The 15,182-nt window shown below is 43.6% G+C and overlaps 3 protein-coding genes across 5 annotated transcripts in view; all 3 read left to right on the top strand.

Moving 5' to 3' along the window:
* Nucleotides 1-3,786: 3,786 nt before the first annotated feature.
* On the top strand, nucleotides 3,787-6,384 carry LOC306783289 (zinc-binding protein A33-like). Its single transcript, XM_079276875.1, has one exon. It carries the CDS (start codon nucleotides 3,832-3,834, stop codon nucleotides 5,248-5,250), a length of 1,419 nt encoding a protein of 472 aa, XP_079133001.1. The 5' UTR covers nucleotides 3,787-3,831; the 3' UTR covers nucleotides 5,251-6,384.
* A 500-nt stretch (nucleotides 6,385-6,884) lies between these two features.
* tmem177 (transmembrane protein 177) lies at nucleotides 6,885-9,446 on the top strand. 2 transcript variants are annotated; one of them, XM_079276698.1, is made up of 3 exons: nucleotides 6,885-6,934; nucleotides 7,912-8,176; nucleotides 8,467-9,446. In XM_079276698.1, exons 2-3 carry the CDS (start codon nucleotides 7,976-7,978, stop codon nucleotides 9,196-9,198), a joined length of 933 nt encoding a protein of 310 aa, XP_079132824.1. In that variant the 5' UTR covers nucleotides 6,885-6,934; nucleotides 7,912-7,975; the 3' UTR covers nucleotides 9,199-9,446. The 2 variants fall into 2 exon arrangements, with proteins under 2 accessions (XP_079132824.1, XP_079132825.1); XM_079276699.1 differs by lacking the exon at nucleotides 6,885-6,934 and adding an exon at nucleotides 7,771-7,834.
* A 2,396-nt stretch (nucleotides 9,447-11,842) lies between these two features.
* ptpn4a (protein tyrosine phosphatase non-receptor type 4a) overlaps nucleotides 11,843-15,182 on the top strand; it is a 55,457-nt gene continuing 52,117 nt past the window's right edge. For both annotated transcript variants that reach the window (XM_079277014.1, XM_079277013.1), the window contains exon 1: nucleotides 11,843-12,316. The gene's annotated coding sequence lies outside the window, so the exon portion shown is untranslated. The remainder of the gene's footprint in view (nucleotides 12,317-15,182) is intronic.

Below are 15,182 nucleotides of genomic sequence, written 5' to 3'. Positions count from 1 at the left end.
TGCCTAAACCTAACTGTACACAGTTAAAGATGTAAAGATCCTGCTCCCTACTGTACTGTGCCAATGTGACATAATTATCAGAATCTAATTTGACATTTTTTAACGATTCTTCAGGTATGGGTATGGGAGAGATTGTAAATCAAAGGTAAACAGGATGGAAACAGTTTTTAACAACTCACCAATGACTCATTTGTTTCTCCTGTACGTCCGTCTGGGATCCCAAAGCTTGCTCTGTTTGACGTAAGAACATATTGATTTCTGCTTTGGAAGACTTGTAAGAAGCAATCAAGAGGTGGTGAATTGATTGACTGGGTTACTGATTTATTCATCCATTGAGAGGTCACTCTTCTGGATTGGACGACAAGTTGATGGGATCTTAATTTGAGAATTGATTACTTTGTGTCTCCTGCGTAAGTCCTCGTTTTTGTTCTCCATGCTGCAGGCGTTTGGAGGGCAAGGGTCAGTTAGGGTGAGCCTTTCTATTGGGCCACTGTCCATAAACACAATAACAACACACCAAATAATTAGTTCAAAATTGTTATTCTCAGGAATATTTTGTAGCATTCTTACAAATCATAAACATCAAAAAGCCCACAGTGTTCATCATGTCCACGCTGAAAAGTGGAATCGACATTCAGTGTCAAGGGTCATTAAGCACCAGTGACTTATGTGTGTTTGTCAGTACTGATGCACTGACACTGAATCCAATGCTCAACAATGTGCAGCAAACAGCCTCCTCTTCAAACGTACAGGACGCTGCCCTCAAAAACATCCGACTATTTCGCCATTTGACTTCAACACATGGACACACCAACGTGTTTTAAAATGCCACGGACCGGTGCCGGTGCAAGAGGTCAGCTTTTAAAATATTTGGTAGCTTTATATCCAGCATGCATTGTGTAGAAGGCAGAGAGGAACATTTGAAGATGCTTCCAGCCCATCACAGGACTGACCTATCTCTGACACATGACTGTCATGAGCACCCAATTCTCCCCTGTAGTTGTGCACATTTTTGAATATAATGGAATAGAATATAATGGAATAGAATAGAATAGAATAGAATATAATGGAATAGAATAGAATAGAATAGAATAGAATAGGGGGTTTTCTCTGTCTCTTTCCCTTCATATTGCACACACACACACACTTCCATCGCCTCTTGCCTGTTTCCATGGCAACAGTAGTGAGCTGTTTCTTCACTTGAATCACACGGTCTGACTTGATCACAATACATATGCACACACACATACGTGCACTCACATACACTGCAAAGTGATGAATTGTTCTTTTTTTTACCCTAAAATGACCGCGTGTCCTACAGAGGCCGCATCACTGTACACGGTTGTAGTACTGGTGATGCAGCATCACTCAACAGGTGTTATGTAGACGACCATATGGATCTAGTCCTCACTGTGGAAGGCTCTAACTTGCATAGTTTCCCTTTTACAGATTATCCACAACTGGGGATCAATAAAGTTTGATTTTATAGACTTTTCATTGAGAATTTGTCGATGAAGCAAAAGTGAATTGCCTAAATAAATAAAATTAAATGAACAAAAACACTGACATTCAAAAATGGGTCTGAGTGATCTCTTGATCACAGTCAGTGGGTTTAAAAAACGTAAAAAGTACACCCACTCCTAATGTGCTCAATGTGTTGCTGGGCTGTAATCTACAAGTACACACATTCTCTTAAAAGGGTGTTCGGCCACCCGACCCCATCACACCTCCAGCTCAAAACCAGCACCGTACTAATTTGGCATCAGAATACCAACGTTCATCCACGGCCCCATGTCGATGAGTTACTGCACAACTTTCACTTCCTCCTCTACCACGACACCACCACCACGTGTGCAGCCAGTCAGCACATTGAAATCAGCTGTTTTGTACCTGGTTCCACCTTTCATTTACATCCTGTGCATATAAGCACCAAGCTCAGCTACACCATTACAATTTCACAGCAGCTCACGGGCATGTATGCACATCTCAGAGCTCCTCAGAGGAAACACACATCTTTACAGATCAGCAGCAACCACACCTACGTGCTCGCCCCCTTCCCCTTTCTTCTAATTTGCAAGGGATTGCCTGCATGTTTGAGTTGATCTAGAGAAATGTGTCGCTTTGAACATATGCATGTGTGCAACAACACACAGTAATTGCAGCAGTCTCTTATAAAATACCAATAGGGCTGTAATGAACCGTTCCCATGTATTCATCACACCCACAGATGACAGCAGCAGCTCAAGAAAAAGATGTGAGGGAGACCGGCTTTAATGTTATTCTGGTGAGTTCCACCTGATTTGTTCCTCATTGTTTTATTATTTTTTATTCTCTTCTATCACAAAATGTATGATTTTATTTTATGTTTACTGGGAGAAGAAGGAATATTTTGATTCAATTTGATGTATTGCCACATTATTGCCTGGCTTCCACATATGAAAAAAATTAAATAAATAAAGACCGTGCTGGGTGAACCATAGTCTAAACAACTTTTTTTTCATCTTGGAGAGATTTGCCATATATTGACAAATGCACAACATAATTTGCAAAGTTGTACTCCCCCACACTAGAAACATTCAGATATTTGTTTGTAGAATATTAAGTTGGTTTTACACTTTCCTCAGATCAGTTCCTTGTTCAGGAACATCAGGGGAGGGAAGAATAATCCCAGCCCTCCATCCTGGACTTCCTGATAAAAAGCACATTCACACTTGCACCCGTCTCCGCAAATGTTCACTCCATCCCTCATTCACTTCAACTGAATCCTGTTTGTCCAACAAAGTCAAGTATGCGTTTCCTGCTTGAAAGTTAACCTTTGTTCAACTGTGACCTGAAAAAAGGGTGTTTTGAAAATTGAGAAGTAAAATCTTGCCTTGTGCCATTACCATGGTTTTTATTCACAGTATTAAACGAGGAGAGTGCATTATTGCTCTCATAAACAGTTTACATGTCATGGTTTTATTATTTGTATTAATTTCATTGGATGAAAGGAAACTGATGATGTTGAGAGGAACAACAGAAAGACGTCATGCAGCACAAATGCATGACTGAGCAAAGCTTTGAATAGTTGCAGCAAGATCCCCTTCCTGTCCTTCTTGAAGTGAAACAAACCTGTTACTTCAAATAGTTTGTTCAATATAAATGTAAAGCAGTTGCAGCTAATGGGAACTCTTGGGCATTCAAACTGTAGCGGAGAATCGATGCTCCCGTGCTGAATGTTACAGTGAAGACTGTCACAAAGAGTAATTCTCCTCTCCTTAATATACGGGATTCAGAGCACCCACAGATAAATAGAGTACTTTATTAATCCCAGAGGGAAACTGCAGCCATGACATTAGGTCCCCGAACTAGTTCGACAAGAGAAGAAAAGCTGAAACTGAACACTAACAGTTGGGACCATGGCTAATATATAATAATAGCACCTTGTGTATAGTGTAAGGCCACTGTCTCTGTTAAGAGGACGACACATGTGTGTTCAGCCTGGCAAATAAAATATGCTCAGAGGATCAAAGATAATTTTGTCGTTTTCATGGTAACGTGATATGTTGTCTCCTTCTTATTGCCAGCCCTCACTCTCCCACTCAGCCATTCACCAGGTGACGTCAGTAAATCCCTGAGGGTTCAGGGTTTAAATCCTTAAAGGGGACATTGGGATTGGGCCATTTGTTTTAATCAAAATGAGATCCGGTGGGACACCGGAAGGGGCGTGACTTCACCTCACTTTATATCCTCGAGGTTGTGTTTACTGCAGCAAACTTCAGGTGTGTCACGCGGAGTCTTAAAAAAAAAAAAAAACAACAGTGAAAGAAAAAAAGCGACAAAAAGAAGAGCATGGCTCCAGCTTGGTCTGCGCCCAGGAATGCGCTCTCCTGTCCGATTTGCCATGATATCTTCAGAGACCCGGTTCTTCTCCGCTGCAGCCACAGCTTCTGCAACGTGTGCGTGCAGAAATGGTGGGGGACGAAACTGAATCGCCCGTGTCCCGTTTGCAACACGGTGTCTTTCACCAAAGTGCCGCCTCGCAACCTCGTGCTGAAGAACCTGTGCGAGGCCTTTCTGCTGGAGGTGGAATCCGGGCTCGTGTGCCGCCTGCACGCGGAGCCGCTCAAGCTCTTCTGCCTGGACCACCGGGCGCCCGTCTGCGTCGTGTGCAGAGACTCGAGACTGCACACGAACCACAGTTTTACCCCCGTGGACGAAGCCGCGGAGTCGTACAGAGACGAACTGCGGGAATACGTGGGCCAGTCACGGGAGAAAGTGAAACTCTTTACTGACGTGAAACTTGAGTTGGAAAAATTGGATGATGCCATTCATAGTAAAGCTTGGGGCACAGAGATGATCATAATACAAGAGTTCAGCGTGCTTCAGGACTTTCTAAATCTGGAAAAAGATTTCAGGATCCACGCACTGAAGGAAGAAGAGACGCGTAAAAGACACGTGATCAAGGATAAGATTGCAGGTTTGACCGGTGAGGTAATCGCCCTGGAAAGCACCATCAAAACCATAGAGGACGGGCTGAGAGATGACGACACGTCACTCCTCCTTAACGTCAACGCTTTAACGAGAGCAGCTGAGCGCCCCCTGCCGGACGACCCGGAGCGGGTCACGGTGGCCCGGATCGACATGGCCAAACACCTGGGGAACATGGCCTTCAACGTGTGGTGCAAGATGAAACATATCGTGTCGTACACCCCTGTGATCCTGAACCCCGACACTGCCCACCCACAGCTGCTGCTGTCTGAAGGTTTGACCAGGGCGAGGTGCAGACCAGAACAGCGTCTCGATGCGACCCCGGAGAGGATAGAGGGCCACCTCAGCGTCCTGGGCTCCGAGGGCTTCACCTCGGGGAGCCACTGCTGGGACGTGGAGGTCGGGAGCAACCGCGTGTGGGCTCTGGGGGTCATGGCACCGGATGCCCAGAAGACGGGAAACATCACGTCTGGGTTGTGGATGGTGAGGTTCTGTAAAGGAAAACTGTCTGCGTTCTCCCCGTCATGCCAAGTGTCTGTCCTCCCACTGAAGAAACCCCTCAAGCGGGTCAGAGTGCAGCTGGACTGGGACAGAGGGACGCTGTCCGTCCTCGATCGAGACACTAACGCACCCGTTCACACCTTCAGGCACACGTTCACCGACAGGCTGTTCCCGTACATCAACACCTGGGATACCCACCCAATGAAGATACTGCCAGCGGATCTCACCGTGACGCTAACACGGCCGGTGGACAATCACCAGATCAAAGCGGTTTGGTGAGGAACCTGCTGTCACAAGAAAGAGGAGACTATCACTCAATGTTTACATTTGTTTTTCTTATTTTTTTCAAGCCAGGGAACAATTTTTTGTCTTTGTGGGGAGCACTACTGAAGCACAAAAGTATAGGGATTGTCAAATTAATGAAGATTGTGAAAACTGGAAAGCTGAACACAACCTGAATGTACACCTGCACATACGTGTGGGTCTAGAATGAAGCAGTGCTGGGAACATTGAGTTATATACATTGTATGTTTATAGATTTGTGCAATGTAAAATATACAAAAAAAAACTGAAATTGTTTTGCAAAACTTTAAAGAATACAAGTGGTCTTGACAATGACCATGCTTGTGTGCTGAAGCGACACTGGGGGGCCTTTCCCAGCCACGTGGTAGCAGGGCGTTACTCCATTTTCAAGTTACGTATTTGGCAACATGGTTGCTGTTTTTGTGTTTGTATTTTTCTTTATCTTGCACTTTAGCAGAAGCATCAGGGCAGTGGTACAGTGGTGGGCACATACTGCTGCTTTAAACAGTGTAGTTTTGATTGTTCCTATACTTTTTTTTTTTTTTGCATTCATCCGCCACACGTTTGGAGTGCCTTTGTTGTAGCTAATTGCCATTCATCTGTCAAAAAAAGAACAGACTATTACGCCATTTTTTTGGTTTGTTTTATTTTTTTCATCAAACAAGAGATATCGTTTTCTTTTCTCTAGGTGGGGTCATCACTGCTGATGAATACAGTATATGCAACATGGGCACAACAGAATGTACACATGGAAATGATATACATGTAGGCCTAGATTGCAGCGGTATTGGGAACAATTAATGATGGAAATGTGTATGTGTGTAATTTAAAATGTACTAAAAACTGCAATGTCAGTAACTAATAATGTTCTGCAAAACGGCATGAATACGAGTGGTCCTAAATATGATCATGATTGTGAACTGACCAAGCTACACCGGGGACCTTTTCTCTCTAACCAAACGGTCGCAGGGAGTGACTCGACTTTGAATTTACATAGTTGTGTTTTGTGTTTGTATTGTTCTTAGTCTTGGACTTTGTTACGGTACCATCAGGGCGGCGGTACCGTGGTGGTCACATATTGTTCTCTTGAACAGTTACGTTTTTCATTTATCTGCCACACTGTTGAAGTGCCTTTTGTTATAAATACTGCCTTTATATGCAACTTTGTAAGTGTATAAAAGGATGACACTTGTTCTAAAACAATAAAACACTGAAACTCTGAAAAAGATGTGTGAATTTATAATGCTTTCATCAGGATGTGTGAAGGTCGACAGCTTAACAGGTGAAGTCTGCTATTGTTCTTTGACAAATCATTGCAGACATCTTTCCAGTGTTTATTAATCATACAGCCATTGATCTGTGGTTTAAATGGTTAAATGGAAAGCTCTTAGCCTGGCTAAGTACGGTTCATGTTGTACAACTCAGTCCCTCTTTATTTAGTTTCTGTATTATATTATTACATGTCAGGAATGCTGCCATTTGTATTAATATTCTGTGCTCCTAAATTCAACGTGCTCTCTTTCTGAATACAGCTGCTCTTCAAAAGCTTCTGTCGTAAAACTGTCGTGCAGCAGTTACGACAGCTGATCGCTTTACGGATAGGCGATGACTTTCTGTCATGTGAGAACTACGGGTGTCCTTGCAAGGATGTGGAGAGCATGTGAGTGTTATTTAAATGTTTGTTTTTTTGGCTATAAAGACAATTCCTGTTTTTAGCCCGAATGTGTGTGCACTCGGTGAGCTAACCGCTAAACCGGTTGGAGCGTTTCCTTACTATCGGGTCAGTTAGCTGCGGTTGCTTTACAATGTAGCGTTAGATAATGTGGAGTAAACTATATACACTTTATAAACCCGGTGTCAGTTTGCAGCAGTAGAGCTGGTTAACGGAACTTTTGGGGGCATTTTAGGGCTGTTTTCTGGTGTTTTTAGTGACGTTAAATGCCTAGATATAGCGATTTATTGGTATATAAATAGACGTAAACTATTATAAAATATTTTTATATAAATATGTATTATGTATTGCTTATTATTATTATTGTCAATTATTTATAAATATTATTTATCAATAGCAGCCTATTTATTAAAATATAAATTATTTTATTTATATATTTATTTTATTGTAAAATGTAATTATAAATAACAAAAATAAATGTAATAAAATTGATCTGGTCTTAAATGTCATCTGGAAGCAGGAGATTTCTTTGGCCTTTTCACTCAAACTATAAAATCAAATAAAAAATGTCGTGAACTGAACCTTTAAAGACCAGGAAAACACAAAGCCAAGCTGCTCTGTCTCGTATCCTCTCTTGGTATGCGGCTAAATATCTGCAGTGGTCTTCATCTGTGGACTGGAACAAACAGTAATATCTTATACATTCGTTGTGTCTGCTGTTATCTTCTCCATCTGTCAGTTAATGTCTTCTGTTTACCCTGAAACACAATGACCAGGGACTGTCATGTACACCTGTTAGCTGAGGCCATCTGAATATACTGCGTGATGAAGGTGATGTTACAGAGGCCGAGTGGTTAAAGAGAAGATTCCTTCAACAGGACGACAAAGGTTCAAATCCCCGCCTGAAGGGTCCTTGAGAGAGACACTTAACACACTCTACCTAACCTTTTCTGCCTCCTTCACAGATGCCTCGTGTTGAAGCCTGTGGCGCCCGACGGACACAAAATCAATCAAAAACAAAGACGTGACATGGCGTCTCGCTTCCTCAAGTACTCCGTGCTTCTTCAGAAGTACAGGACTCCTCTGCTTGTGGCGAGCTGTGGCGGGGTCTTCGCGGCCAACATGTTCTACCACGTTTTCCCCGATATCACCTACCGTCAGCTCTATCAGGCCTGGTCCAAAGGAGAACCGGTCACGCTGTCTGAAAAGCTCGAGGAGGTTTTCCAGCAGGTAGTGTTGTCCAATCGACCTCCATGGTTACATTTAATAACAGTGGTTTAGCTAAAATAGATTTGTACATTTGCTTGCAAGATGGTTCAGATGCGATGAAAGACCCGAAGGACATTATACCTAGAAATTATTGTAAACCATTAAAAAGCAGTTTATTCCAGCAATAACGGTTATGACGTCAGGGTTGCTGGCATTGTATGGATGCACAACCTTTTCCCTATAGCTGAAGTAAGAAGAATAGCCAAATTCACAAAACAATAAAATCCAAATTCCCATGTTGTCATTTGTAGGTGTTGAAGGACGGTGGTTTCAGTTCACCCAAGAACTTCTCTGCCTTCGCCTCCTTTGGGTTTCATCCGGTTGGTGCTGGTGTCCCTTGGCTTTCTACCGGGGCCCAAATTGGCATCCCAGCGAACTTTAACAGCACGCCCGAGGACCCGAGCGGAATCACCAACCGCAACATCTTCATCAACGGCAAAATGGTGGAGTGGAGCAGCGATACCGGCTTGGCTCTACAGGAGGCGCTGGTGTTTTCCCTTGATGCGCAGAAGTTCGCCATAGCACGGGAAGCGGCCCGCTTGCAGTCCGGAGGACCTGTAATGAGTGCTGCTGTGGCCCCGGTCTGCCTGGGTGGGGTCTGGGTGTACAGCGTGCTCATGAAGCAGTTGTTCGGGATCCACGCTGGGCCTCCGCTGCTTCGCGGCGGCGTGAACATTGTGGCGCTGGGGCTCGGAGCCGTGTCCTACTTCCTCACCTCGGATGCCGTCAGCCAGTGGATCGACTACAACTCAGACCGGCGTGCAGCGGGCGTGTCCCGTGATTACGCCAATGGAGGGGTGGAGTTTTACGACAAGATTCTGTCCAGAAACAAGACACTGCGCTCCCTGATGGGGCAGAAGGGAGAAGCGATGTATGCTCTGAGTGGCAACTTGTTTCCCGCTCACCTCCTTCAGCTGAAACACACATCATACACATCCAGGAGGGAAGGCATCCTCACTCTGATGAGAGAGGAAAAAGCTTGAGAAGAAGTGGGAGGAAGTCACCTGAAGTTTATCACTGAGAAGACTGTTAAAAGATAGCAGAGTAGGAGTGTTCCTGAGCTTTTTGTGAAGCATGAAATCCTGGCCATAAGAATTTCTTATACTCATGAAGTAGAACAATACAAATGACAAGACTTAGATTTAGTGACCAGCATGACTGGTGACTTATTTATCCAACTGAAGACATGATTTAGTTGATTTCTCAATGTAAAAAAAATAAACATTTTTGAAACCTATTTCGGAGCATGTGATAAAATATATGTTGAGTCGAAGTGAGTGACCAGTCTTTGTCTGGCAGAATAAGATGCCATTGTTCTTTGTCTCTAGATATTACAATTAGAACCCGTTCGGAATGATCAGCGTTGCAAAACACTTTGTTTAACAGGTCGGGTCACCCAAATGGCAAAATCTTATTGGTATCTAGCCATGCATAGTTCTATTTGGTTTTATTTGGCCAGATTTTGAGATTTCCAACAATATCCTTACAAGCAGGGTGAATGGAATTGTGTCATTTAATCACAGCACTGAAAATTAACGAACAATGTTCCGGTTACTCGATTATGCATACATCTTGGACCTTGGTGATTTATCCGGAGTGACGGGCACATTGTTTCCAGCCACAGCTAATTTTTGAAACCTTGCACTTGTTCTCCCTGTAGAATCTGTTGATTGGCTCTTAAAAATGGAAAGGGACCCACAGCCGTAAATCCATTATGCAGGAAAATATTTTGGATTGTTATCTATATAAAAGCTCTTTCCCTGGTTTATTTACCTATAGCCACCCATTTGTCCTTTTATGAATAACTATATATCTAATTGCGTTCACTTTAATGAACATCAACAATATTGTATTCCTCTCAGGTCAGCTCTCAAATAACGTTTATGGACAGTAACCCTCTCTACACACGCATTATTTGCATGACCGTAACTAATTTATTCAGCGATAATAATCTTAATATGCAGCTTATTGTGGCTCAGAACTCATATCGTTCCCTTAGGTTGTCTTTCTGCATATTAACAAGGTGCAGATATGGTGTTTTAATTACAGTTCCAATCTTTACCCTGTGGACTGATCTAAATATAGATTAATGGTGTTGTAGACAGACATACAGGAACTTTTTACATCATTGTCCTTCGTTAGACCGTGCCGTAGAAGTACACACTAAGTGGAATCTACAACCTGCTGTGTTTTCCTTCAATGGCTCAATGGAATCGCAACAAAAAGGCACATAAAGCACTCTGATGGCAGAACTGGTGGAGTGGCGGGACTGCTCTTAATCAGGACAGCTTGGGTTCACTGTTTGCTGACAGCAAGTCAGACTGCCCTTGAGCAAGATGCAGAATTTGTTCCATATCCACGATTATGCAGCAGATTGTGGGCTTTGACACCCTGCACCCTTCTTCAAGAAATGCTCATTATGTGAGCTAAATATATATATTTTTGTTTCCAAAATAACCCCCTTATAATATTATATTGACAACACAGTGGGGAAAAACATCAATGAATACATACCTGATAAGAAATGTTAAAAAGGTGAGCGCTCTGAGTGTTTTCTTTAGGTCTCCATCTATTCCCCGACTATAAAGTGGCTTTTGGGATATGCATGTCAACAACACTGGGCTTATTGTCTCGCTCTCACTACTCCGCTTCATCTGCTCACTTCATTGTATGCCAAACAGAGTTACTGTACAATGACCCATTGTTAGTTGTATTGTAGGCTGTTTCTTTTTCAAGCCACTTGAGGTCAGTACAGCCCACATCACCGCTCTCACGACGCGTTGCTCTCCTTCCTTTATGGTTTCTCATGAATGACAGGGCTGCGCATTCATTTGGTCTGAATGGACAGGCTTGGACTTGACGTGAATGAGAACAAGAAAGAAAGGGTTGAATGTCACTTTTTATTATATTAATTTGAAAGGTTACACAATGATAGTCATGCTGAGATCAAGACTCCCGTAGGGACAGGGCTCTTTAAAAATAAAATGAAATTCAAGTTAAAAATACATTCCAATTAAGATAAAAATCGTGTGTGTGTGTGCAAGTAACAGTATCAGCCTTAATATGAAAAAAAGAAATCAAATTCTGTTTTATTTTTGTAGGAGTGTGACATGTCGTTCTGCAATGTGTTTGTGCAACAAAACAATAGAGCGTTCAAATATATTCAAGGTACACAAAAGTATTTCACAATACATATCAGAATATATATGCAAACTGCATTTTCAATACAGCACCTCATTTTCTGCTATTCAGATGACAGCTACTGTATGTGCACTGGTAAATAACTGCCTAAATAATATGGTCATAGTTTTACTGACTGAAGTAATAAATACATTCTGCAACATATCATACAAATTCCACACGAGCTGCAACATAACTGTCACTGTGCTCTTCATACGGGTTACAGAGCAACTCAATGTGGGATTATATTTCTGATTATATTTTGGAGAAACTCTACCTGGGTGCGCTCAAAAAGAAAACCCAAACAGCGCGCCTCCCGCTCGGTGGCCCCGCCCCTCTGCGCTCGGTTTGCGCCATTACGTCGCTATGCTGATCGCTGCTGTGCTGCAAGGCAGGCAGGCAGGCAGGCAGGCAAAGCAGCTGCGGAGAGACCACGGAACGCTGACAACAACGGAGAGGCTCACGTTAGGAAAGTCTCAAACGCAACATTTGCCTATTTTTGTGATTGGGTGTCCAAATATTTTCACGCGTAACCGTTTCGCCGATCACATCTCCTTCATTTTTACGCATGCGTGGGGATATATTTTTCATTCTCTCGACCTGAACTGACTGCTTAGTCGCCGCGTCTAGCCAATGGTTACCGCGGGGGCTCCTGTCTTGTGGATTATCCGTCGTCGCCGAGCCAGTCGCATGGTCGAGCCCGGAGGAGGCCCCGCTCTGCTGGATGGACGTGTGTGAGCGCAGCGCCGGACTCCGAGTACCGATGAAGACGGTGATTGTGATGATGCTCGGGTTTCATCGGCAGCGGGTGAACTGATCTTTGGATGTTCGGGCTACGTCGCCCCTACTCAAAACATTTCCTCATACGGCAAAAAAAACATATTCTTTAAAAACTGGACGCCCCTGGAGCAGTTTATGACGGTAAGAAAAGACTCAATCGCAGGCCACCAGCTGACGTTAGCTCGCTAGCTAGCTAGCTTAGCGCTGTCACTTTTATCCAAGTTGGCTAAAATGCTAATATTGCGAAATAACACCGGGATAACGCTCCCCCAAATGACCCGTGTTGTTGTCACACGTGTGTGTGTGAAGGAGCGAAACCTCACATAAACACACAGAGAGCCGTTATACACGTTTTATTTCATAACCTTAATAAACCAGTGGGTTGTGTGTCGCTCGCTTCTTAGCTAGCTGCTCCTCAGCCCATTCAATATCTTTGCAGCTTACTTTAAAGCTAGTGTGCGCAGTTTTTGGTGTGCAGTGAGTCTGTCGAATTAATGTAACTTCGGTCGAGCTTCTTTTTGAGTCTACGGTATTTCTATTGGAGTCAAATGGACCGTTAACATCCCATTCACTGTCACAGTGCACCATAAGCCCTTTAATGACAGAGTCCAGTTGGCGTTAAATGGAAGCGCTGCGTAAAGATGACATTCCTTTCATCGTGCAACCGAACAGCAATTCATTTGTGGTTATTGAGTGATTTCGGTGGAAGTGTTTCACTGAGCTACTGTGTTTATTTTCCATCATCGTCAGCGGTGAATAGATCCAGCGAGGACGGACCCTTTAGGGTTCAATGGAGGTAAAGGTTTTTCCATTCATTGGTAAATGTTTGGGTGAACCACCGTTTTGTTACAGCGTGCTCTCATGTACGTGTCACATTCTAGAAATGTCACACGAGGCCCCGTGTGTACGGGGTAAGATCCTGCTTTTTAGTCACCCATGCGTCCTAAAAAAAAAGTCGCTTATTTTTGTTGCAAAGTAAATGGTTGAAAATGTGCCGTTAACTATGTGGTGCTGGTTCGCTGTGATGAGCCGTCCTCCTTTCTGTCGATGACGTAATCCCCCACCATCCTGTGTGCCACATCTTTTTGGGTCGCAGTCGGTTCCTCTCGCTGCCTGCTGCTGAGATCACACGGGCCTCCATCTCTCCTCTCCTCGGCTCCAGCTGGTTCCCTTTTGTCTCCATCTTAACCGAAGAGAGTCGTAGCTGTTTTTTTACAGTCACAGTTGGTTCTGAATGGGATCTCAGGAATTGTGAATGAAACCCAGTAGTTTGGGGTTATCTTAAAACCAGCAGCCTCAGAAAACTGTGGTTTTGGGGGGGGGGGGGGGGGCGCACACCCCAACCCACAACATACTGTGTACATCCGGTGTAATTTTACAGTTTTAATCTGTCAGATTAGACCGTAGCCATTTCAAAAAAAAATAAGCTTTTTCTGCAGTATCCATTTATGAAGGAATCTGCATGAACAAAAAAACCCGAGCAGACGGGGGTCCAAAAAATGTCTTTGACCTCATGTTGGTATTGACCTGAATGCGTTTGTGAATCCTCGTCTGAGGCTGAAGCTGAACTACGGTACTTATCTTGGGAATTAGGCCTGTCATGTTGCACTTAAAAAAAGTTTCTCTCCATGAATTTTGTTTTACGTGCAGTGTAACCATTTTTATTTACATCATAAATTCCCAAAATGGTGTGCTGAGGAGAGTCCTCGATTGAGCCGCTTTGCTTTCGCCGTCTCCAAACCCTGAAGAAGCCTTGAGTTTTAGGAGTGGATGGACTCAGCTGCTGATTAAATTGCCTGTGGCAATGGCCCTGGGTCACTTGAGCTGCGCACCTGAACCTGCCATCCCCATGGTGTACAGCAGAAGTGTGTGTGTGTGGGTGGAACATGGAGAGAGAACCGATAGTAGAAAGTGAGGGGAAGTAGTGAGGAGAGGATATGGAGACAGAGGAGGCCCAGGTGTGCCAGGGTTAATGGGGATAATCTGCACCTGGTAGCAGGGGTTAGGGATCCCATGGGAGCAAATTGGGAGTTTGGTAGTATCATCAGATCCCAAAGCAGCTTCTTCAACTTTTAAATGTGGCCTTATAGTGCAGGGGCAAACTGTAATTTATTTCCAGGCATTCTTAGTCATTTTGTGGCTGTTGTTAACCAACACAATACAATTCAGAGGTTGACTTATCATTTCTCAGCCCAGGTTTTCCCGGTGCCTGTGGAGAAGATGCGTAAAGAAGCCGGTCTTCAGTTGAACACCATAAACCGGCCTACATAGTGAAGTAGTCAAAGGTCGACCATTGTTCTTGTCTGCGTGAAGGGCTGAGATGTGTACACACTGTGGGATGGGCTCGGAGGCGCACAGAACAGTAGAACGTGGGACATTATGTGCCAAAAAAGATCAAACAAGAAGTCAGTGTTTTGTGTCTCTTTTGTCTCATAACTGTGCCGGTCCAGGTGGAGGTAGTCTTTTATGCACCCTGAGCTTCGCCTTCTGTCTCTCTGATGTTCCGTCTCTTCCGTCACTTCCTCCTTTCTCTCGCCTGCGTCTCACCTCTTTGCTTATGCGTTTTCTGCGCTTCCTTTTTCTCTCTATCTTATGCCGACACCTTACATCTGGTTAGTTGGAGAGACACACCCTACCTTTCAGCATGGCTCCGTGCCGCTGACTGCTTAGTATTGGTGCTAACCGAAAGTGTTGGTAAGAAGACGACTGGCTGGGTGGGCTGCAGGCGAGATATATTATCAGACTTCAAAGATATGCATATCTTACATTAGTAGGCTTGCATCCATTGCCAAAAGAGCTATGAACAAAACAGTTCATTCACTTTAACTTGTATCATCATAATGTAGGTTTTTTATTTTTTGTCAATGTAACCCAAGTTGCTTTTTTTCCACCACATGCACAAGTTTATAACTTTATTAACGCTCACACTTGTGTATGTTTCAAATTGAGTGGTACTTACCTTTTTTTAGGATCCCCGATAAGATCGTCCTCTTTATTTGAGTGAGAC

Source organism: Melanostigma gelatinosum, assembly GCF_949748355.1.
Source record: "Melanostigma gelatinosum genome assembly, chromosome: 10".
In the NCBI taxonomy this organism is placed as follows: domain Eukaryota; kingdom Metazoa; phylum Chordata; class Actinopteri; order Perciformes; family Zoarcidae; genus Melanostigma; species Melanostigma gelatinosum.
Note: the sequence above shows the minus strand (reverse complement) of the source record. Positions and strands in the feature narration are given on the sequence as shown.

Excerpts from the sequence above, each read along its gene's own strand:
- LOC306783289 (XM_079276875.1), top strand. The coding sequence starts at position 3,832 with ATGGCTCCAGCTTGGTCTGCGCCCAGGAATGCGCTCTCCTGTCCGATT.
- tmem177 (XM_079276698.1), top strand. The coding sequence starts at position 7,976 with ATGGCGTCTCGCTTCCTCAAGTACTCCGTGCTTCTTCAGAAGTACAGG. Across the intron at positions 8,177-8,466 it reads TCGAGGAGGTTTTCCAGCAG|GTGTTGAAGGACGGTGGTTT; the intron begins GTAGTGTTGTCC and ends TGTCATTTGTAG.